Source organism: Tetrao urogallus (genome assembly GCF_951394365.1).
Source record: "Tetrao urogallus genome assembly, chromosome: 5".
NCBI lineage: Eukaryota > Metazoa > Chordata > Aves > Galliformes > Phasianidae > Tetrao > Tetrao urogallus.
In genome coordinates this window covers 16,075,749-16,101,155 of record NC_136818.1, presented here as the reverse complement: position 1 = coordinate 16,101,155, position 25,407 = coordinate 16,075,749, and the positions used below count along the sequence as shown (strand labels likewise).

At 38.0% G+C, this 25,407-nt stretch overlaps 1 protein-coding gene across 2 annotated transcripts in view; it reads right to left on the bottom strand.

Annotated features, from left to right (window-relative positions):
• Nucleotides 1-25,407, bottom strand: part of FNBP1L (formin binding protein 1 like) — a gene marked incomplete at both ends in the record, with an annotated part of 49,413 nt that overhangs the window by 21,069 nt on the left and 2,937 nt on the right. For both annotated transcript variants that reach the window (XM_079536439.1, XM_079536440.1), the window contains one exon: nt 3,204-3,319. In XM_079536439.1, the coding sequence (XP_079392565.1) occupies nt 3,204-3,319 (116 nt within the window). The remainder of the gene's footprint in view (nt 1-3,203; nt 3,320-25,407) is intronic.

The following is a 25,407-nucleotide window of genomic DNA, read 5'->3' as shown; positions in this document are numbered from 1 at the left end:
TAAAGAAAAGTTGACCAAACTCAGAAACCTTATTCTGCATGGAAGTTTCACCTATAACTCTATGACCACTGTTACCAAATGTTAAAAAATATGGAACTCCTACATCTTATCAAGTGATGGAATGCTTCAGGCAGAACCAAAAGGGATATAAGCTCTCAGAAGTCTTTTCCATGTGATAATCTGGTAATAAACAAAATAGAATTTTGCCTCACCCCCTTTCAGCAATAATGCTGATCAAAAGCAGCATCTGTGAATTCAATTACAGAAGTCAGCTCAGTGCCCAGTAATTAGACATACTACATCTTTTTCCCCTGTAATAAAGTAGGAAGAAATACAGCAGCTGTATAATCAAACTTAAATCTATGAATCTACATCTTGTATGTTTGCCCTAATTCTCATCTCTGTAAATCAGTAACAGCCTACAATAAACTCCACATTCCTTGTGTCAACACAATGTTAATTGAGAATAAAGCTACACAAAACTCAAGATACTTCCTTTAAGTTGAGATTAAAAAAAAAAAAAAAAAAGAATGTATGGTTGCTTTTTTCAGAACAAAGAATATTTCAAAGATAAAACAAACTTCACAGTTTTTATTTTCTGTCCACGCTGAACATTTCTTGAAAGGTGACAGTTTTTCTTTATTTTTTTTTTCTTGACATCAACAGTTGTGTTTGAGAGCAACAATAAATTACTTGTGAGAACTCTGTCCCAAATACTGTTCCTAGTTCACAAATTATCATTTCTGCAATTACCCAGCAACCATAAACCATCAGTTTCAACATCAATATACGAATTCATTCAAACACCTCTTCATATGCTCTATGTGCATCACTTGCTTGCCATCTCCTTAAAGATTTGGAACAGCTGTTGCCACCTGGAAACATCACTAAATTGTGATGGAATCCAAAAAAATACCTTAGGCAAGGGCATAGACTATGTGAGTGTGAGTTTCTGCCAGGACACAGACTCTGATTTGTGAAAACTCTTATGAAGAAGTATCCTTGGTTCAAGTCTATGAGAGTAAGATCCAACCAACAATAAATATGGCCCACCAGAAAAAAAAACACACACACAAAGAAAATCTATACATTTCTAGCACTGAAGCTCTGTATCTCCTGCTGAACTTTTAATTTCCTTTCAATGTCCCATCCAAGTAAAAGTACAGTCAAAGAACCACCAAGAGCTGAACACTTTCTATACTGTTTATGTACCTGCTATGTAAGGGCATAGTAAGTATGAGAGTTCATTATATAGAGATTCTCAGCAGTGTGTTTGTCAGGTTGTAATCCATTAGAAGAGAAAAAAATGAAGATAAAACCAAGAAACTGCTATCAGAGATATTAATATCCAGCTTACAGGCCCCATGCTGCTAGCATTAAAATTCACCAGAACTACAGTCTAACCCTATGATCTCTCTCTCAGAACTTCTAAGGAACAATCTGCACGATGAATAACTTTTCTGAAGATGAAAACTTCATGGATCTCAATCTCCCACGGGGCCTTATGACTGCTGCCTTTTACAGTTAACATCAATGAGTATCCTCCAGAGAAATGACGGTTGAAAACAAGGCGCAATCACATGACAACTCACAGCTAACCATCAGTTCTCCCCTACGGGAAAGCAAGGCAAGAATACCTAATGGTGGATTAGTGAACCAGTCTCCTGGCAGAAAATCAGTCACCTTCTTGTGTGTGTGCTGTCCAGACCCTCGTGGGCAGCAGGCAGGAAGTGCGTGCATGCACTGTACGAGTGCGCAGCAAGACCAGTGTTTTGCAAAGCTGTCATACTTACTGCACATACACAAGCAGCCCAGCCATCTGACAGAACGAGTACTTGACATAACTTGCTTTTCAAAAGTGCTTTGAGAAAAATCAGAAGTTTCACCCAAAATAACAAAACACTACACAGAATACATTTCTCATTTTTAATCATATCCTGGAGTACTGGTATCATCTCACTGCCTGTGGAAAATGAACTTTTAAATAGAACCAAGCAAAGCAACATCTCCATAATATTGAAGGAAACTGAATAGGCTCATGCAAATAAAACATTTCCATTTTTAAACAGACAACTCAAAACAGATCAAAACTAGACTGTGAATTAGTGCTGTGCATGCTTCAAACTTTCCTTTACCTCCTGAGGTTCTTCTATGTCAGCTTTGGAAAACTGGTATTTATTTCCTTCAGGAAAAAAATTCCTTCAGTAAAGTAAGAGGATATTATATTTGGTGAATATACACTACTGGATCAAAAGAAACTAATACAGAAATCAAACAGAAGACAACACCACCCTCTCAGCTATAAACCTCTTAAATGTGATTATGAGGAAGGATTCCTCAGCTCTGTATCTGGTGACAATCTAGTTTGCCAATGGTGAGATAATAGAAGACACCAAAGAGAAGCTGCTGTGTAGCTTTCATTTGCCAAGGGCCTGGCAACAGCTTCACCTGAGTCCCCAGAGGAACACAAGGGTAACAGTTAAAGCCAATTTCATAGTAGTATCTTAATTTAAATCTTGCTCCTCAAGTATCACGTGTCTTTTGGTTTAAAAAAAAAAAAAATAATCCCACTTTATTCTGGCACCTCTGGGCCACTTAATTGCTACTACACTTCTTGTATGATCTCCTTCTCTAGGAGGGAAAACTCCAGTTATACCTACATTACATTTCATTTGGCAACAACAGAAAGTGAACAAGAGAGATAAGAAAGAGAATCAAAAGGGATGACTCGCTATGGAAAGGTCATCTTTTAAGGACATGAAGATCTGCTGCTTTCTGAAGTTTTCTCAATGATTTCAATCAGATTTCTAAACAAAATGTAGTGAAGCTCTTGACAATTCGACAAAAGAAATTAATTAGTAGTAGAGGCTTGAAACTGGTTGAACAAAGAAAACATAGATGCAAAGGGTAGGTGGGAGGGATAGGAGAACAGAGGGGAAAACAAACAAGGAAACAAGCATACACCAAAACAAAATAATACACTAAAAATAATTAAATATAATAACTAAATAACTAAAATAATTTTGTTTTAGGTTGCTAAAGAAAATCCTGTCTGTCATAAAAAGAATTAATGATTTAATACACTCTTTAAAAGAAAAAAAATACTCTTTAATCATGAAACTACACAGTTGCCCATAATTTGATTTTAAGTAACTGGTAAGACCCTTTTAAAAAGAATTTAAAAAAAATAATAAAAAACTTACCTCAGTTGCTTTGCATAGTTTTGCTCAATTTCTATCCTTTCTTTTACAAATTTTGCATATTTCTCCAAGAAGTCAATGCCCCACTGAGTATGCTTGTCTAAGTTGTCGAACTGATCCTTAAAAACAAAAGGAGACAAGAATACTGAGAGTGAGCGAAGAACTGCACCAACACCAGAAACAACAACATGTAATTCACGAGTTGTGCTTTGAGGGAATGCTTGCTATTTGAGCTGAAGTCATTAAAATTGCAAATCAGCCCAATGTATGTACATACACTGGTCACATAGAGGAACAGAGAGCTGTATGCCCAGGTACAGATCAATCTCTTTCTCTGAAAACAGCTCTAGGTGTCTTCATTTAAGTTGTATACAGCTTTTCATCACTTCCACAATGCAAATGCACCTTTTTTCCCCTAAAAACCCTCTCATTCACAAGTGGAAGTTTTCCACCAATTAAGACATAAGCAGAGATAAATATTAGGTAACTAACAGACTGCTGTTCAACTAAAATGATGCACTTTTTTTTTTTTTTTTTTTTTTTTAAAGAAAAACACAAGCAGTAGTAGTTTTGATATGAGGAAGTAATTCTACTCATAAGATTGTTCACTGAAACAAAAATAACGTAAATGATAGCTGCATGACTAAGTTGAGCACGGGCAGCATATGAAAACATTTAATAAAGTAAATCCATACACAAAGTTTATCATCAGTCTAGCAAGAGATCCTAAAGAAAGCAAACCTGTCCTTGTAATGGTTATTACAAATGTTAAAGGAAAGCAAATGCACAAAGGAAGCAGGAAGACCAAAAATAAGCTCAACTTCAAAAAATAATAAAAAAATAAGTGGTGATTATTAATAAATTATCTCCAAAACTCATCTATCACTGTGTTCTGTAGTAATTAACATTACTGATAACTGATTTCACAAATGAGTTTCACAATACACAATCAGGGACAATGGCTTTCCAAATACTTTGCTCAAGTGAAATAAGACTCCACTGGTGAAAATTTCTCCTCAGGTACCAATAGGAAACTGGACTGGAAGAACTGAGTACATTTGACACGTCACACTTTACAGAAGTATTTAATCACTGTCAGAGTGCCACAAACTTTGCCACAACTCTGTTCCTTCATCTGATTCTATAAGCAGTAGGCTCTGAGCAAAGACAATTTTGTAGGATTGCACATAGGCCCTGAAGGGAAGAAAGAATTAGTTCACTCTCAATATGAGGAACACCTAGAACATGCATTAGACAATGAGAATGAAGTGAAAAAGAAAGTTGCTCTCATCCAGGGCTCAAAACTTAAAACCCACTGTTCATCTTCACCACTCTTTATGTATCTTTACATTAGGGCAGCTCCTCCACCATTACTGGTGCCTACAGAATTACTCATGAAGGCATTAATGATCTGGTAGATAAGCAATGGAAACTCTGATTCAGTGGGCCATTAGTCCACATTTTGCTGGAAGGGGCAAAGGTAGCACCAGTATGCTCTCTTCTGAAACAGCTTTACAAAGCCTGTTTGCTTGCTGTCATTTGTTGGCCACCAATTATATTATGCATTATCATGGAACAAAGCATACAATATGATGCCTAAAATTAATACTTTCAGGAAGTACATAGGCCAATCCAAAAGTAATGCCTCCTATTTATTTCCACAGAAACTACAACAGATACAAAGAGCCCAACAACACTATTTGGTAGAGCATATTCTCAACTACAAAATACTAGCTCCCAACATAGCCACCACCACTAGCTATGCATTTTTGCCAGTGATGAACAAGAACCTGCATGCCACGCTCCTAAAAATCTGCACCAGCAGAAATGACCCACTGTTTCACAGCTGCTATGACAGCATCACTGCTAGGAAAATGTTGCCGACACAATCCATCTTTCATCAGTCTGAACAGATAAAGTCAGAAGGTGTCAAATCTGGACTATACAGCACACACAGCGTGCTGTACGATACACTGGACAACAGTATGCTATACTGGGTGTAGTAGTAGAGTCCAGCTTAGAATGGCAACGTGCTCCAAGGCCTTCAAACTGATGTAGGGGCTGGTGTTATCATGTCATAAGAGAAAGGTTGTCTTCTTTTCTGGACTGACTCTGGAAGTTCAAGCCTTTAGCTTGGTCAGCAAGGAAGTGGCCAGAGCTGACGTCTATGTTTGAAGAAATCCAGAAGGATCACCCCTTCCCTATCTTAAAAAAAACAGCGTACATTATTTTACCTGCAGAAGGCAGCATTTTGAGCTTCCTCTTCAATGAGAAGTTAACGTGTTGTCACTCCATGGATTGCCATTTTGACTTCCACTCATAATCACAGAATCATAGAACGGATTGGGTTGGAAGGGACCTTTAAGATCATCTAATTCCAACCTCCTGCTACAGACAGGGACATCTCCCTTTAGACCAGATTGCTCAAAGCCCTATCCAGCCTGGCCTTGAAGGCTTCCGGAGGGGGGGGAGGCTTTCAGTGTCTCACCACCCTCTCAGTAAAGTGCTTCTTCTCACTATCTAGTCTAAAATACATTGAGAGAACACATCTGGCTTCACAATTTTTCCAATTTTCAAACAAGAAACCAGGGAATCAAAGTCTGCAGTCCTACGATCCTTACATTGCTCAGCAACGACAATGAGATAAATGAGCAAAAAAGAAAGGTAAGATCAATGAATTAGCAGAGAGAAAAAAATAGGTCTTTTCAGACAGGCTTCTAGATGTGAGTCACGAATTTATTCACTGTCCTTTCAGCTTCTCAAACAGCATCTAGGTTTAAGCTCTGGGCCTCCATTCAGCCAAAGGCTTCCTTCTCATCCAGGAGCACAAGCAGAAGATATTCCATACTGCTAAAGAAGTCAAATTATGCACTGACACACAAATCAAGCCAAGAAGTATCCTGAATGGAAGGGGAAAAAAAAAAAAAAAAAAAAAGCCAACATTGTACAGAGGAGAAAGTGAACCAAACGGATGCAAGAGAATATATGCCTGGATCTTTCATAAATAAACAGTTTTATACATACATAAATGCATATGTCACTACATTAATACAACCTGCTCCTTTGAGGAAATGCAAAAACAGCACTGACTAAAGATCAGCAAAGGAAAATTACGGAATAAAAGAATACATCCTATGAGATCTGGCTAGCTATTACTTTGATAGCAAAGTATTTTTTTAACAACATCACAAAGCAAACAAATTGCTGCTTGTCCAGTAACACCCCACCACTCTTAACAGCTGAGCAATAAATTTTTTTGTAAAAAAAACCACCAAAATTAAAACTGCAGCTGACTATTATGAAACTAATTAACTTCAGCTAATGGACGGCGGCCAGAAGCACTGCCCACTCAAAAGTCAGACTGCAGTTCAAGTTGCTGCAAACAAATCCAAGACTTTAAGAAAATCTGCAGTAGGTCAATAAAGATTATTTCAAAACAAGTGTTACCTCCCTAATTTTTACTTCCAGATTATTTACTGGAACAACAGATGAACGCTGCTATTACTTTTAGTTACATGGTTCTTATCACATTGTTGCAGATACCAGGGAATGTGACAACAGCAGTGAATGAGCAAGGCAAAAAGCTAAGCCAAATCGTATTTGCACCAAAAACAAAGCCATGATTTCTCAGGATGAATGTGGGAATTGCTCTCCAACTATAATGGGTATCTTTTTTTTTCCCCAAGCAAACCCCAACAGTCATAAAAAAAATAAGGGCAATTTTTTAAATTGCTCCATTTCTCTTTGGAGCAATGAACACTGAGGGAATACAACTGCATAAAAGCCTTACCTTTCCTCACCCAAAAGCAATCTCTAGCCAGTCCGGCCGCTGTTCTTACATAAAAAGAATTTCAAACAAAATACGTTAGCCCAGTCTGCAATTTTTAAACAGCTAATGCTCCCAACATCCACTGGTGCTGGAAAGAGCTGTACGTGCATTAAGAGCTAAAACTGTGATAGCAAATTCTGTAAAATAAGTAAGTGAATAGCTAAATAAGAGTTTTACTAAATTATTCCTTTCCAAAAAACTCATTTATTTTGTTCATTTCGATTGACGTCTAAATGTGCCTTATCTTCTATTTCCCAGATTCCCATTTAAATGATCTCCAGACAACTCAGTTCTAAGCCTTGGGAATCAGTTCAGACACAAAACTGCATCAGCTTAAAAGTTTAGAGAACCTATCTCAATTAACAATAATTAAATCCACAATCCCTCTAAAATTCATTTAGTAAGACATCTTATTCAAAATCATGACATTTGACATGTATGCTACCATCATTTTGTTCTTCTGACTCGACTGTACATCAGTTTTTCCACACCTTAATATCTAACACCACAATTTTAGTCTGCAGTGACAAATAAGCGACCTTATTTGTAGTTTAGGAACACTGGCACAGGATTGGCTTTTTTCCAGTTCTTTGTTCTCCAGGCTGTCTAGCATGGCTAGCCTAAACTTCCAAGTCAGTCAGCAGGAGCTTAAAAGCTCAATTCTGCACTTAGATACCTCGATTCTTAGCACTGCTACAAGTCTAACAAGGAAATACAGACTATGGGCCAATGAGATTCCATAAGGAGAGTTTCAGAGCATGGAATGAGATTCAGGTCAAAAAACAAACAGCCCAAAAACCATTTGGTATCCAAAAAATCCCCAGTGCAGCTCTAGATTGAAATGCTTTATTTTATACTGCTTTAGGAAAAGCAACAAATTAATAATCCACAATACTGCAAGCCTAAAGTAATCCAACTGAGAAACTGGGGCTGATTATATAACTCAATCTAATGTTGTTTACTGAATTTATACCCGTGAGAGTTTCTCAAATGAACTTTCCTTCCTGCGTCCACAGTACTGCAGAAGACAGTTCTCAAATAGAACATTTAACTACTTGAGTACAAGTTAATTTACAAAGCAACTACTTTGCATATTATCACACCTCTCCCTTGAAATAGATGGTATTTGTATGAAACACTGCAGCTTGCTTTTCTTATTATTTTTAATGAAGATGAAAGCCTTGAGTTAAGTTCAAGCTGTCAACATTTTACATTAATGAGATTACTCAAGGTCAGTTTATTGTTGATTTATTCTTTCTTAACTCGCATTGTTTGTGCAAAGAACTACCTGACTTGCTGTATTAGAAAGTTATGGAAACCATGACCTACTAATGACAAGTTACCAATATAGCTTTGTGTCCCTTTCCCCACTTGTCTTCAGCACAAATTAGATTATAAAATTATATTTTAGTTAGAGAGAATGCGACAGTAATCTAATTTGGACAACACATTTCAGATTTTCTGATCTTTGAAACCTCTTCTGTGCCTTTTTTTTTCCTTTCCCTTTTGTCTCTATCTTTCTACATTCCTGCTTCCTTTTCTCTCAGTATAACAACTCTTCTATTTTACTGGCTGAACTTATTATCATTTCTCTTCCTGCCCGCTTCCCTTTATAATTATCTATTTGGTCTTCTCATCTTCTTTTCTTCTTGCAACTGCAATCCGCTTCCTTTTATCAGGCAGACTAGAACTACTTTCAGCTGAACAGTAGTTTATTTTTTTTAAACTTCCTGTTAGTTTTAAACCTAAAAACTAACAAAGAGCTGTTCTATGTAGAGAACAAAATATAAAGTGCCTTTCTTTTCTGCTCTTTACAAGTTCTGCAGAGTAGCTTCCAAACAGACTAACCTGCTTATTGAAGTAAGCAGGTTAATAAATTATTAATTTAACAAACTTAATTGAAGTAAATTATACTTCATTCCTCTCTAAAAATATTTATGCATTGAAGTTAAGAGAGTTGTGTGGCTGTTAGCAAATTTAAAGACTAAACATTGTTACAGTTTTTTTCCCAGTCACTGGGGACTTCACTTGACAGCCGTGCCTTTTCAAACATGATGGAGTTCACAACCACATCAGCCAGTTCCTTCAGGACCCTGCGATGCATGTCATCTGGCCCCACACACCTACATAGCTGTCTAAGTCTGTGCTTTTCCCTGCAAAGATCTCAGACCAGCAACAAAATAACTGCATTGGGAACTCTTTCCTGTCAGGTCTGCCAGGCGGGGATGCCTTGTTTGGCTGCTAGCAGCTTCACAGGCATGATGGACTCCTGGCAGCCACTTTCTAGGACAGGACAGGCATTGCATCTATCAGACAGAAAAGGAGAAGAAATACATGTGGCAACTTTTGAAATGAGCAGTCAGAACTGGAAAAAAACTATGTTCTGCAATTGGAGATCAACTGAAAGACAAGTAGGTAAATACAGACAGGATTACGGCACTCCGAGAGACTGTTCACATTTGGAAGTACAAATACTGACACCAATTTCAAGGTGCAGTACGCTAGAATCCAAGGAATTACTGAAGTACTTCTGCAGAGGGTCAAACCACCTCCTTCAGAAGCAAAGAGCTGTTGAATTAGCTCAGCCATCTCATAGCACTCCACCTTGAAGACACTTTTTGGCATTACAGATTGCATTTGGCATTACAGCTATGCACTCCAGGTCACCTGTGCCACTGACTTTATCCGCTGGACTAATGATTAGATATTAACAGCATTAGTTTTCTGCCAGCACAGCCAACTGACTGTCCCAGCCCACAGCAGAGACACTGAACAGCAAAATTAATAAAAGAGAACAAAGGAACAAGCTGCCAGAGTTCCTCAACAAACACTGCTATTCGTCCAGCTTGGGAATCACATCTCAACTTCTTCATTTAATGCACAGGCATCTTCATATCAAGTAAATGATGTGCTTACTGTATCAGCATCTAAACATAAGAGAAGAAACCCTTAATTCTTCCTGAGCTCACCAGTAGTCCACTTGAAAGCAGGCACCTTCAGAGTGGTTGAATGATACTAGTAGACAGAAGCATAAGTAGATTTTAGTCCTGGTTACGTCACTTGTGATAGGAACCAGAAAAGACTTCTAAGTTTAACTAGAAATTGACTAAATGTGAAATGATACATTACAGTAAAAACATATTACTGTTTATACAACGCTTAGAGATGCTGTTGCTCATTGTAAGAAGGACCAGGAGGAAATCCCACCTTTACAGCAAGACTGGAATAAAACAGAGTATAAAACATTGTGGCTTTGCATCTAAACTTCCTACACGACCAACAGCCACACAAGGTCTCAGGTGAAGCAGTGCTGTACAAAACCCGTGTGCTACCACATGATTGATGTTAGCCTGTAAACAACCTGAAAAAATAGGCAAATATCCAACTTGGGAAACTACGCTGCAAGATTCTGATTTTTCAAAAATTGTGTAAAAAATCATTTTGTTCCTCAATCAGAAAAGGTTGCTATGTGGTTCTAACCTCAGTGTACAACATGAGCATTCCAGCATATTCCTAAGCACCACTGATGAAACTATCGAAAACTTAAAATTTAAAACAAACAAATACCTCTCTAAAAATTATACATACTTCAACAATGTTATTAAAAACATATCGCTAGAAGGGCAAATGAGCAGGCAGTCCCTCATGCTTCCCGTTCTTGTATATGTGACCTACAGAACTAATCCTGCATTCAAAAGCATTAGTTTTCTAAAGTCTTGTGGAAGCAGCAAAGAGATCTTAGCAGTTGTCAGCTTCATCAGAGACGTTCCTAAGTTCCTGCTCTGGCCAGCCTGGCCCAGCATCTAACAACAAGCAGAAGACCTCCTGCTTTTTTCCCAGTGCAGTTAGGAGTGAATTTAGGACAGCGTGCTCAAGAAAAGAAAGAAGTGGTATAGATGTTACAAACAGAAAGTGTTTCCTGAAAGGAGGAGGTAATTAGCCTGGAATTAAATAGGCAAGGGGAGAAGTACAGAGGAGACAACAGGGTCAAGCTATATGTTTCGTACTGAGATTATTATTACAAAATACCCAGGTACCCACATCATAAACTCAGAAGAAAAGCTTCACCAGCTTTGCTGCTCACAGCGTTGCAACGCAGCTACCTAACACTGCTTTGCAAGACACATTCATTACTTATCAAGGAAGCTCCATCTCTTACACATACACACACAACCCTGCACAAGCTATATTTATTTATGCTCATTCAACTGTACTACCATGAAAGCCAGTTCACACTACTTAGTGAAAGTTTTACTGAACTCAAATTTTGACATGGGTAAAGTAACTACCTTGCATAAAACTTGGAGTCATAGTTCCAAAGTCACTAAAAGCCAACAATATAGTGATAACAAGTGATACAAATTTAAAACAAGGAAGTACTTTCTGCCAGCTGGGGGAGGGGTAAAAAAAAGGGAAAGAGGATCAACTTCCCTGTAATCCAAGTATCACTTCCTTACATTTACTTGCTGTTCAGCTACTTAGAAAGTTCTGAAAATACAATTTTTAACTGACATAAAAACCAGATAGTGTTTATCAAGTAGGGTGCACAAATCCCATGCAGAAGAGTCAATCTGATTTGCTTTGCATTTGAAGTTGAACATTTAAGTCTTACCTCGGTGGAATAAATAGAAATAAATTGTTTGGCCTATGTTTTATCACACTGGATACCTTGGATTTTTAACAAAGGTACAGCTTCTTTGGAATGTTAATCTCGACTCACCTCTTCCTTTAAGTACCTTTCAGGGCACTACCCCTAAACAGTAGTTTGTAGAAAAGCTATGAATACCAAACAAAATTTGTAACACAGAAACAAAGTGAACACATCCTGATATTAATTTTCAGGTCACTTTTCACAAGAGATGCGATTAAAATACTCAGCCAACATACTGAATACTGTGCCTTCAGGCAAACATCGATCTTTCAAACACAGGCCCAAGTAATCCAGACAGCAACTCCTTATTTAGCACAGTGTAAACTGTTTCAACTAATGTCACAATTCCCATCATAGGTACATTGTAACACAGTGAACAACGCTGGAATGCAAGGTGTTGGAAGTCCAACATGAGTATGCATCAGTGTTAAGAGGAAAGCATACACCTTTCCTTTGCTGCTCCTCATATTCAGAAATTCCAAGCGTACCAAATAGACTGTCAGTAAACCTTTGCTGTTCCAAATCAGAGTAAGATTCCCCTTTAACAGTTCTGAACACTTCTCCAATTTTTTTCTTAATAGTTATTAGCCTTTTGTTGTTTATGAAAGGCTGCAAATGTTAGGAGAATTAATCTCTACAGACCCAGGTCGGAGCAGACCCCTTCCCTTAAACGGGAGCAGGCACAGCAGCAATTCAGAAGATCAGACATCACAGAGGACCTGTGAGGCAAACAGCTGGCAGAACCGGGAGGCCAGCCTGCTAACTTGCCAGCATGACAGAGAAGGGGAATTTTCTCTTCAACACCCTGTCGGAAGGTGAATTTCCCCTTTAGAATCACCTGTGGATGTTCCAGCGTTCAAAAGGAAGAACAGAGAAGCCACACCTTTTTCCCTTCATGAATATCTTTGAAAAAAACAGGAAGTGTTTCTCAAACTTGACTTTAAAACCAGATGCACATTCTTACAGGAGATACACAGGGCAGTAAATTACAGCCTTCCTACCTTCTTTTAAATATTATTTCAGACAAAAAGGAACCCTGCAAAACAAGCAACCACCACCTATGTATATCCTATTTCACACGGGAAGCTACTGCACTTATTGCTTTTAAAGCAAAATTTGCATAAGATTAACATAACTGAATAAAGAATTTAAATTAAAAACAGATGGCACTACTGGCATCTTTAGAAGCATAGAATTTTTCAGCTTCCCAATTCAAATAACTAACATTACAACATAAGATGAATCTGTTGCGTACCAATTTAACTCCAAGTTTTTAGGATATAAGCCCAGAAAACATACTGCAACACTCTTTCATGCTTCACTGTAAGAGACTTCAGGAAACTATATTACACAAAATACATTATTAAGATTATCCACAGAAAACTGAAATGTCAATGTATTTTATGAGATCAAATAATACAAACGCTATGCCCCTTCCAGGTTAACGAGCTATTGTTTTTCCTTGTCAAATACCTTTCATTTCATGGAATGTGATCAGTGACATACTTTAACTGCAAGCACATGCATTCTGTTAGAAGACCCACATTTTTAAAACAGGGAAAAACTCCACTACAGCATACTTAGACACTGAAGTTGCATACACAAAAGTAGAGCACAAACTTCAGGGTACTCAAAAAAAAAAACAACCCACGTGTTTCTAAACTGTCACAGCTACATTTCTCAGTCTTATATAAATACAAAACTCAGACTGGAAACATCTTGATTTCATACCATTTCTGTCACCCAGTATAACAATTACATCAGTAAAGCATATTCCACAAAGCTACAGGAGCTCAATACCGAAAGTAAGCAGATCTGCAGCATGATCAGCGCAAGAGACAAATGTTTCCTGAAGCAACAGCTTCCAGGACAGAAGCGAGACTTCCAGAGGAATGGTTTTACACAGACACAGAGGAGACCTGGAGTAGGTGTTAGGAGGAAATCCTTTACTCAGAGGGCAGTGAGGCTCTGGCACATCCCAGAGGAGCTCTGGGTGCCTCAGCCCTGCAGGCGCCCACCCAAGGCAGGCCTTGGAACCAGATGATCTTGAAGGTCCCTCCCAACCCAAACTATTCTGCAATTCTATGAAGTAAACATGGAAAGATGGGGTCACATCTGGCAATAGCGACACCAGATGGCGTTCATTCCTTTTTGAAGAGTCAATTTATTTTTGAAAGGCCAAAAAACCAGCCAAAGTAGAAATTAAAAAGTACTTCAGCAGGAGCCTGTCTTCTGCTGTTATTCCCTTCCTACATAAACTGAGAGAAATACAAGGATACTGACACTGAAATACAGTAGATAACTAAAAAGTATAAATAAGCATCAAATCCAGGTACTTGTACCTGTGGCTGAAGCAAGCACCTTGGTCATTTTTTCCCCTCTCATCACTTCTCAGGTTAAGTTTTACATGTAAGATTAGAAGGTGATTAAATCCCTCACCTACTATGTGTTAAAGCACATACTTTGAAAAAGCCATCTAATTGCATACATTTTATGCACTGAAGTTAACTCTACGCTTCATGAAAAGCAGCTTGTTCTGCATCCACAAAAAAAAAAAAAAAAAAAGCTCCTGTAGTAAATAATTAGTAGGTCTCTCTCCTAATAATTTTTCAGTATTACCAAATCAGAAATAATACAACAAAACAGTGCTCAACAGCATCCTTTAGGTATAGCTCATAATTCCAATGCAGATCAACACAATCACTATGAATTACAGCACTTCTAAACAAACACTCCTATAAAATGGTAACTCCTTGCTGAAGGACCTTGGTTTCAAACGAACAACAAAAAAAAACACCGAAAATTGATGTTTCGTTATCTGAGGAGCCATAACATTTTACATCCTAGCAGAAACATTTTCAACCCACTGATTAAAGCCTGACAGTTTGTAATGAAAAAATGCATCAAGATTTGTAGTGGAAAAAGAATGCCAATCACTTCTCCCTAACATGTGGTTTATTTTGTAGTTCACCACAAATCATTGCATAGAAACCATGCTTATCTTTTCAGCAGCAAAGAAATAAAAACTGAATAAGATGGAATTAGACATTTTCTTATCTGTGTCAGTACCTGAGTTCAGGGCATCTTTAACATATAATGGGAAGTTAAAGACAGTCTCCAGGCACCCATTTTTTTCCCAAAGAGAATGTCTTGAAAAGGAAGTAAGGAAATCCCAAGAAAAGAGCTCAAGGACAGCTGCACAGCATTCTGGCAAAGGAGCACAACACTGTTACGTACTTTATTTGGAGCTATCATCCCCATGAACCTCATCAAAGTACTATATATTTAAAATAGCTGAAAGATTATTTATCAAAATACACTCGACAAGGTTTAAAATAATTTTAAAATAATTTAACTAAGTAGTTACGATTCTCAGCTGTCAGCACAGCTAGTTCCATTCAATCTTTTAACACCACGCTGAGATACAAACATTGAATATCTTAATCCTCCTTTTAACTAAGCCTATATGAAGCATTTAGATTCAAAGTTTGTTGCTCGTGCCAACTGCAAACATCTCTAGTCAAGGTTTCCAAACTCAACAATACACTGAACTGTTAACTTTTCTCAGGATATAATGAAGAATTCCAAGTATTGATGTAAGGTAACAGCACACCAAATACAATTCAAATAAACTACCTGCAGCTGAAACACTAAACCGTTTCCAGGCACATGAATGTAATCTGATGAGACCTACTACCTCCTGTGTCAGTATTAATTAAGGCATTACTGGGAATGTCTTTCATATACTGTACTCCAGGATTAAAGTCAAAAAAGTAAATTCATAAACCGCACAATTAAGCGCCTTATGAATATTCGACCATTCTTTCCACTTAAAAAAAAAAAAAAAAAAAAAAAAAAAGCAATGGATACTCAAACGTTCCTCATCTGGAACTGCTAATTTTGAAAGACTCTGAACTACTTCACAGAACTACTTCATCATTAACTGTCAGGCTCTTTGCTGAATTCTACCTTCCTCATAAAGCAAAAGTTAATGCTAATCAGGAGACAAAATTGGTAACTCTGAAGATAGAAAAGACTATAAATGGAAATAGCATAAGAGAATAGCGTGGAAAACAGGCTACAAACAAAGGAAAAAACACAGCAAATGAAGTGTTAAGTACTTAACAAATGAAGACAAAAAGAAATTGTTTTCAGGGAAAAGAACAGAATTTCACAGTAAAAAAAAAGCGCTGAATACATTAGGTGCCATTTCTTTGTATAAACCTACAGCACTAGCTTATCCTATGGCACAGGACAGTGATATACCAAAGATGCAACCTTAAGAAATGCCTGAAATTCTTTATCGTGTGACATGAGAACTTAAAACTTCTATTTTCCACATGCCCTCATCAGGTCTCAATAAAATACAGCTCAAAAACAACTACATAAGAAAAGCTGTATTTAACTGCATGCTCTACTATTCTGAGATAACTGAAATCAATTGTAACTAACTGAAAGAAACGGGTTAAGTACTTCAAAAAAATGCATCCTGTCTGAAATTACGGATTTGGAGAGCAAGGAGCCTTTTTTGCTATCAATTTTTAGAGCACGTACCTGACTGGGCAACTCGTGCGTTTAAGGAAGAAGAAAACCTGATACCATATGAAAGCTGTTTTGCATTGACTGCTTCAGGACAAACAAAGCCCACAAGTGCTCTGTCTTTCCTTTGTATTTCATCATCCCAACAGTCATCAAGCCATAACTTTACAGAAGGCTTAAAATATGCATGAATCACTCCTTCATGTTTAAAACTGAAAAGGAAGTATTCCACAATAGACATAAGGCAAAATTAATTTCTGATAAGGCACCTAGCTATGTATTTACTGACATTACTATCAAGTTTGAGAATGCACTGTATTGTGCAAGAGAAGGAAGTGGCATAGTGAAAAGCTACACTGTTTTCTTATCAGAATGACTGCTCCTAATTCCTATCTATTACACATGGCATCCAAACAACTGTTAGATTAACCTGGAGATACAAGAGCATGATCCTCTTTCCACAGATGAAAAAAGTCAGCAAAAAAAAATGAAGCCTCCTCTCCAAAGACCTAACAAAGTAAAGCAGTCAAGAAAGCCCCAGGCTTCAGGTCTGCATGACAGAAGTCGAGAATGCTAACTACAAAGTACTAGGAAGAGTTTACCAAGATGATAAGAAATAATTACATACAGGGTCTCTGTTAGAAATCGATTGTTTTCAGTTCCCCAGCATCCATATATAAAAGTAAAAGCACCACTCCCACCTTAAGTCTGTTCAGAGAATTAACAACAGTTCTTTCAGAATTAAAATTGAAGAACAAAACTTGTGTTTGAAGCATTGGTAATCCACTTCATCTCATTACTGAAAAGAAAACATGAATATTGTCCATTCAGTATTATAGCCTCTCGTTGATTACAGTTTCTCAAAAATGGTAAAGCATTTCATTAAAAGTCAGCATGTATTGCTCATGCAGCCCACAATTACAGACCCGCAGTATAAATCAGACAGATACAGAAAACTATTTTATCTACCAATCACTAAGCATAAGTGCCACCAGCATCTGATTGCCAATACTTTATTTTAAACCTCTAAGAAAATAACTTCCATTACTGCAATTTTAGTGACATTCAGTGATAACGCCTGAGAGTCAAAGCAACCGAAAGCACTACCAGCCACAAAAACAGAGAGCAGAAAGCATCAGTGGCCTGCCATTGCTTTTGGTTGTACCTGTGGGGCTTTTAACACACAGAGCCAATTCACTGATTTACTGGACTCCAACCACAGTCCACCATTAGGACACATCTTCTCGCTAAAGCCTCTTACAAAGCACAACTACTCAGATCTCACTTCTTCCATTTCAGGAATGCAAAAGATAGAAGTGAAACTCAGGGAATGAAGCCTCTCAAGTGCTTGGCTGCTGCCCTGAAGAACTGCACCACCGTTCTGGGAAGCAGATCGTCAAACTACGCAGTATCAGCAGCAAAGGAAAAACTTTATTAAGAAGTCATTTTAGAAAGAAGTTACCTTTGTTACTACAGATTACCATCAGGAACAAACTACTTAATAGTGTCTCAAACCCAGGGAGATAAAGTAATTCAGGTTCTATGAATGCAGTACTTCAGGGGAAGGAGAAGCCTCACCACCTTTACAAAACAAAGAAGCAATCAAACAAAACAAAACAAATAACACCCAGCCCTTAATTCCTTATTCTCAACCTAAGGACTAAATCAGACCACCACACCTCTGGCTACAGGAATAATATCTGAATATCACACTGAAGACTGAGGACACGATAAAATTCCTTGGCTAGACTCACATGGTGACACTTCTATTTGAAGTTTCATGTTATCATATACTATACAGCTCTCTCGCATGATTTATGAAGCAATTGGATTTTCCTAAGTTATTATTTTTCTTCAAGAAACTACTTTTTCTCATTTTCCCTTTCAGCAGGAAGTTCACTCTTTTCTTTCTCTCCTCCAAATAGGTAAGCACCTTCTTGATCATACTGCATGGATCTCAAATGTCACTGCCTACTGTCTAATGACTTCCCCAGACAGTAAAAAAAAAAAAAAAAACAACAACAAAAAAAAAAAAAACCACAACTATTACGATAAACTTTTCATTAAATGAAGTTAATTCTGAATACTTAGAAAGCACGATTTTCATCACACAGAAATACCAAGTACCAACTTATATCTTCGTTCTACTAAATCGCAGCTTCCAGCAATCAAAGCTCATAAGACTGAAATGAGATCTCACAATAATTAACAGAAATAATAAAACATCAGCAATTTCTGTCAATTTAAATAGTGCAGTGCAACAACCACAACCTACAGGTAGAGCCAAGAAACTCAGATGCAAAGCGATAGCTCAGAATATATTGCCTGTTTTACCACAGAAGCACATTTTGGGAGCTGGGCAAGAGGAAAAATGGAAGACTCTTCTCTAAGATCACTTTAAAGACTCCATCAACCATTAAGACTGCAAAATCACTACAGTATATCTTCAGGTTTCATTAGCTTTCCAATCATCCCCTCTCCTAAAAAAGTACGTTTAAAAAAGTTTTTATAAAGTTCCCCTGCTCCAGAAAGTTCCTTACATACATTACTTACTTTCAAAAATAGTCAGATGTTCCACTGATCCTGCAAACTTTTGTTTATAAAAAGAACAAACAATGATGCAAGCAAGTACCAGCACTATCAGTACCTAAATAAAAGCAGATCTAATGGAGGGGAGAGAGCTCTTGATTTTTCAGAACTATTTTTTTTTTTAATCAGTCCTTAATGGACCTTCATTGAGCATTTCATTTACTAATCATGGATTTGAGCTCATTTTCAGGGAAAAACTAAGATAAAACATATTTTATTAAAATCCAGGTAATGTGATACATACAATCTCTTAGCAGCAATTACACTTTATTGCACTGTACCTTTTATAAAGTAGGGGCTTAACCTTTAACTCTTTAACTTGTGCACCTGCCTTCTATCCTGAGATCAGCGTCCACTGGGCTGCACAGCATCTAGTCCTGCTCTGTCACTTGGCATGACCAGTAACTGAATCATTTTCTGCTGGAACTCAGGGGAATGGGAATACTGGGGATGGGGAAGCTCTGTGCTTCTGTGGAACACAGCACAACTCAAATCCACTGTGTCTCTGATGGCTCTAGGCATCAAGTAAGATGCCTTCTCTCCATCAGAAGAGGGATGGCCTCCATCAGAACAGCAGTGGCCAGCAGGGACAAGGAGGTGATTGTCTCCCTCTACTCTGCTCTTGTGAGGCCCCATCTGGAGTGCTGCGTCCTGGCCTGGAGCCCCCAGCACAAGAAAGAGCTGTTGGAGAGGGTCCAGAGGAGAGCCACAAAGATGATCAGGGGATTGGAGCACCTCCTCTATGAAGACAGGCTGAGGGAGCTGGGCTTGTTCAGCCTGGAGAAAAGAAGGCTGCAGGGTGACCTCATCGCAGCCTTTCAGTACCTAAAGGGAGCCTACAAAGAGGAAGGGAATCAACTCTTCGAAAGGATTGATAACTGCAGGACAAGGGGAAATGGTTTTAAGTTGAGGGAGGGGAGATTTAGGTTGGATGTCAGGGGGAAGCTCTTTACTATGAGAGCGGTGAGGTACTGGAACAGGCTGCACAGAGAGGCTGTGGATGTCCCTTCCATCCCTGGAGGTGTTCAAGGCCAGATTGGATGGGGCCCTGGGCAACCTGGTCTAGTATTAAATGGAGAGGCTGGTGGCCCTGCATGTGGCAGGGGGGTTGGAGATTCATGATCCTTGAGGTCCCTTCCAGCCTCGGCCATTCTGTGATTCTGTGAAGTAAGCAAACAAGATTAAACAAACTTCAAGTATTGCTTAAAAATGTCAGACATCCTGAATATTTCTCTAAGGGCGAGTGACTTCAGGTAAGTAGCAAAAAAAAAAAAAAAAAAAAAAAAAAAATTAAAAAAATTCAACATAATTAAATGTCATAACTGGCAGCTAAAATAGGAGCAACTTATACATTTATAATAGGAAAATAAATCTTGGACTTCAGATGTTAACATTTCCTATACCTGAATATTCCTCTACTGCAGAGAAATCAAACTGAAGCACAGCAGAGATAATGTCTTTGATTCACACATACCAATTATTTTCCTACTCCTAGCTACAAAAACACCCTAATGCCACCTAGATCAAATAACTACTTGAAAACATTATTGGAAAAAGTAACAGTTTTTTCACTTCTTTAGAAAAAAAAAATAAATGGAAGCACCTGGGGAAAATAAATGAGCAAGAATATTCCCCACATTTCAACTCCTTCAGTCACTTTGCAAAACCAGAGTTTACAAAGAAAGGTTGTAACATTCATCTGAATCAGCACCCACTGTATAAGACAGACACCAAAAATCAAATGCTGGGATAAAGACCTGAGAGGTCTCTCAGGTCATCACCTCCATCTCATTCTCCCTCATCACCTTCACACACATCTGGTTCCCCTAAATATTGCAAAAATGAAGACTGCCTCTTGACTGTCCAATGCAACTGCTGTTGTACTTCAGAAGCTCTTCAGCTTCTCTAACACAGTTAACACTCTAAACTCTAATCAGGGGGATGCCATTTCATCACACAATGCTGGAAAAACATGGTTTATCTAACATGGAACGATAAGAAAAGCATGCTGCACCACGTCTTGTGTACCAGCCAATGACAAAGCACAGTACCTGCCTCCTGAGCAAACACTTGGCAAGAGTAAGCATTATGTGAATAAGCACCATGATCTATGGTGAACTTTCTTGTTAGTATATAGCAGGTGTTACCCATCCAAGTGATGTCTGATCAAATATCGCAAATGTATTGCAAATACATTTCTTTCAAAATAGACACAGCTTTTTTGGACAAAAGCTAGCCAGGTAGCCAAGAGGGAATTATGCTTTACAATGAAGAGTTTTAAATGGTTACTTCACGTAGGCAGTCTGGCAAATAAGAACAAGGAGGAAGTTACTAGAATTTGCTGCTTTTTGGTTTTGCTTATGACATTTAAAAACATTGTATTATTTTGTACTTACACATTAAATAAGTTTGAAGTATTACATAAATGAAGATATTGTTGCAATAATAATTTAATGCAAACAAACTTCATTCCAGCTTTACAACCTAATTAACAGATAGAAAATAAGTTTACCTGCCCAAGACTACCACAAGAGCTCCACATTAAAGCCCAAGAAAAATTCAAGTTTCAAAGGCTTTTCAAGCCTGCAAGATGACGTTTCTCTTCTGAAAGACATAACACAACACTGCATAAATGTGCAAAGCACAATTCCAGCAAGCAGTCAAAGCAGCTTAATGCCCTTTTTAGTTACAGGGCAGAAGATGAGCTGTGACCAAAGAAAATATCAAGGAGCAAGTATTTCAAATTTCAGTGCTAAGAGTATTAATAACATAAAAATAGAAAGATAATTACACTGGAAATTAAAGCCGTTCTCACCACCTAGCAAGAAATAGTATACAGCTACTGCTCTTCTTACAACAGAGCCTGTAGTGGGAAAACAAAAAGCAACACAAGCTAACAATTCTATTGTAGATAATTCTATGCATAAAGTCTGTGTAAAGGGTCAGCATTTTAATGAAATCCTCCTGGTTTATTATACTTTTTTTTTTCCCTTCTCCTTCCATCCAGCTGAAACACTGACATGCTTCTGAGGATGAACCTATAAAGCATTCTGCCAAGAGAGCTCTGAGACTGGGGTATGTAAAGTCACTAGAGGCAAAATGAAACAAGCTGATTGGAATTTCAGCTTTCACTGAACAATCTGTTCACCAACACAAGGAAAAAGCTGATCACATTTGGACTTTGGGGATTCTTTTTCTACCAAAAAGAATTCAAGCTGCTGGAAAAGTATGCATGTGTGCTACAAACAACGAACACTCAAAGTGAGATGTGCTGAAGACTTTCCCTCCGTAAAAACATTACTGCATTACTCAATTACTGGATTCACCAAGCATACTAAAAAACTGCTCAGCAAGTTTAAGGACTGAAGCACTCAACCACAGTATTAATAAGACAGTCTCACCTAGATCGATCCAGTAGATGAATTAATTTAAATACACAAACTTGCAACATTTTCCCATGGCACTATACTTTATTTCGGTGTGTCCATAGCACCACTGGCAACTCTACAGAAACATTAACACAAACCTTCTCCTTCTGAGTATCTGCAAACTGTTCAAAGCCTAACTCAGACCTACCTGGTCACTCCTCAGAAAGAAGAGCAACCTGAACACACTGACAACAGCCCTGTCTCTATTCATGCTTTTGCCACCTCAAAATGGTGACGGACTTGTGGTTCCAAGCAATCTTGTTGCAGGCACTGTTCTGCCAGGTACAGTCTTTAAAGAAATCTTCTGCTTGCCTGAGATAAAAAAAACTTTTAATTTCAAACAACCCCCTGCCATTCTCACTGAGGAAATCAAACTGCCGGCATTTGGATTTACGATACAGGCAACTTTCATAATTTGTGCTATGAATAAGGATACTGCATAGGTTCTAAAAAAGAAGTCCCAAGTATGCCTGTAAAAACTTCCTTGAGGAGCATTTATATCTCCCAGTACATGTAGAAATGAGGCCATAAATAAAAAATACGTGCCACTTTAATAGGTATCGGATGATCAACAGTTTTCAAAAGTGGAAAAAAAAAGCTATCTAAACAGATACTCAAGGGCGCAAACACATATGCTTCCTTAAATTAAAGCATGTTCAACATGAAAGCCAAACTGATAAAGTCTCAAGACAGTGACTCACCCCTTCCTGGAAAAACCAGTAAAAAGGTCAGATGTTTAGGAACCAGACAATTGCTGGAAAAATAAAGACAAATATTATTTCTAACTAAAACTCGATACAATTGTTTTCATTCCAGAGCCTGAGGTAACCACACATTCAATAACCAGCCACTCAACCCTTACGTAAGTTCCCACTTGGAAATCACAGCGGTCTTCACAAGGAGATAAGCTGCACAACCTCCTTGTGAAACACTGCCCCCTCACAGAGGTTACCTGTGGCAGTACCTCACGGCAGAGGAGACGCACATTCCTCTCATGCATCTGGAAAATGGCGCCATTGGGGACTTCAGCCACAAGACTCTTCCCTTGCACACACTTACAGACCACGTGAGCAAGAGCACTGAATTCAACGGGAGAACTGCTTGCACTCTTTGGATTAAAGAAGAAATCTGAGAAAAGCAACAAGTTTCATCTCATAAGCATCTACATATTAAACAGAGTATCATCTTAAACACAGAACATGTTACCGCGTTGGAAAACCAGTTTGTGAAACATTAAGATTCAAAACCACAAAAGAATTTCCTCATAGAATATGGCCTGCAATGTAGAATTATTTTCAATGGCCTGGGTTCTTTTTAGCTGTTAAAACAAATTAGCAGTTCTAACAATTCAGTGACTACATAACCACACAGAAAGGTTTCTCAGTATCAAATTGTTCTTAAAACACAAACTAAAACCTTCAGTCACATTAAAAACCAGTTTTCCAATGAGAAACTATCAGAACAGAAATACACAACATAACACTTATTTTTGAAGTCAATTTTTTCTTACATTCTGTTGATGTTTTCCATTTAATTTGTGATGCCGTAATTCAGTGACATTAAAGATTAGACAACATAACCATACAACTTAACCTCTTCTACACAAGTAGATTATTGAAAAACAAGAGCATTGAAAGCATAAGAAAAAATAAAAAGAACAGCTTTGAAAATCTACTGCTGCAGCAGACATAATTTACTATTTTAATAAATAGAACCCTGTGGTAGGCATGCAGTAGATGAAGTTTAAGGGATGATTAGAAAGAGCACATCATCAATTACACTTTGATCTGTCTTTGGTCAAACGTAACTAATTTCTAAAACAGTACTCTATGATGCCAGTCATTTCTTAATTATAAAAGATGATGTGCTTCTGGCCCCAAGGAGCTCACAACAGCAGCATCATTAAATCTTCAGTAGCTATTCTCTTAAACTTATAAAATCTAAGGGCACAAAAGCCCCCAGCAAAACTCCTGCTTTCAATATTTATCAAGAGGTGAGAAACAGATGGCTAGACTGGTTTTACAGACTAGAAATGCTCTGACATGGTATTCAACCTCTTCTCCTGCCAACTGCTATTAAGAGGTTCACAGAGGCTCCAAACACAGAATGCGCATCAGAAGTTGAAAACACCCCTTCTGATTTATTTTTACTTTATTTTTCTGGAAGCAGCACTAACCTCTTTAATTAATTTCCAGGGAAGTTACTTCAATAACAAACGTGCCAATCACACACTGAGTTTTGCTTGCTTCCACTCATTAAGCCAAGAATTTCATTACCAACCACCCTCCAGACTCAGAGCACAGTGAGCCTTCAGTGCCAAAACAAATGCGCTGGACATTCAATTGAACTGAACCAAAACCCAAGATGACAATAACCACATATGTTTTGTTAAATCTAAGTGAATATTATTTGCACACTTCATGCCCAGTCCAAGAACAACTCCAGACGTACAGAAACACATATATTGAACAGAGGTTTGTGCTGCAGGGATTCTCTAAAAAATCAGAAATCGCCATTTTTATTTTGAAAGCTTCAATCTGCTAAAAACAATTTTAGTTCCATCTATCTATTCCTGCCTTTGACATGCAGTGCTCTTTGACAGAAATCAGTCCGGGGCACCACACCATCCTGCCCAGCAACACGTGTACCCTCCGCGTGCCTATGAGGCAATCGCAAGCACAATGCACTGGGGGAGAAAAAAAAACTTATTTAAAAAGCTAAAATGCTGGAAAGTGTATCTAAAAGATCAGCAGCAAATTTTACTACCAACAAAACACAGATGTGATGCTTGGCTATTAATAACTCACTTTCATCAGATGATTATTGCTTTACAATTATCACCTATGAAAAAATTAAACATTACACACAGGAAATCTTAAGAGCACAGAGCACAGCAGTCTAGCCTCAGAAAAATACAATTTCAGCTCAATTACAGCCACCAAGAGCCAAGACCTTCTTGTTCTCAATACCATCTCCTACCACCAACAAAAGGCTGTCACACAAAGCAGCTCACTGGAGTATCTTGGATTTAATGTGAACATACCATAAAGCACACAATGCAGAGTGACTGCAAAGATAAAGGAACCAAAAAGAATAAAACTCTCTGTGAAACAATACTTTCAAAACTCATCAAAATTCGTTGTGACAAAAAAGGTGCAAAAGGGGAACATC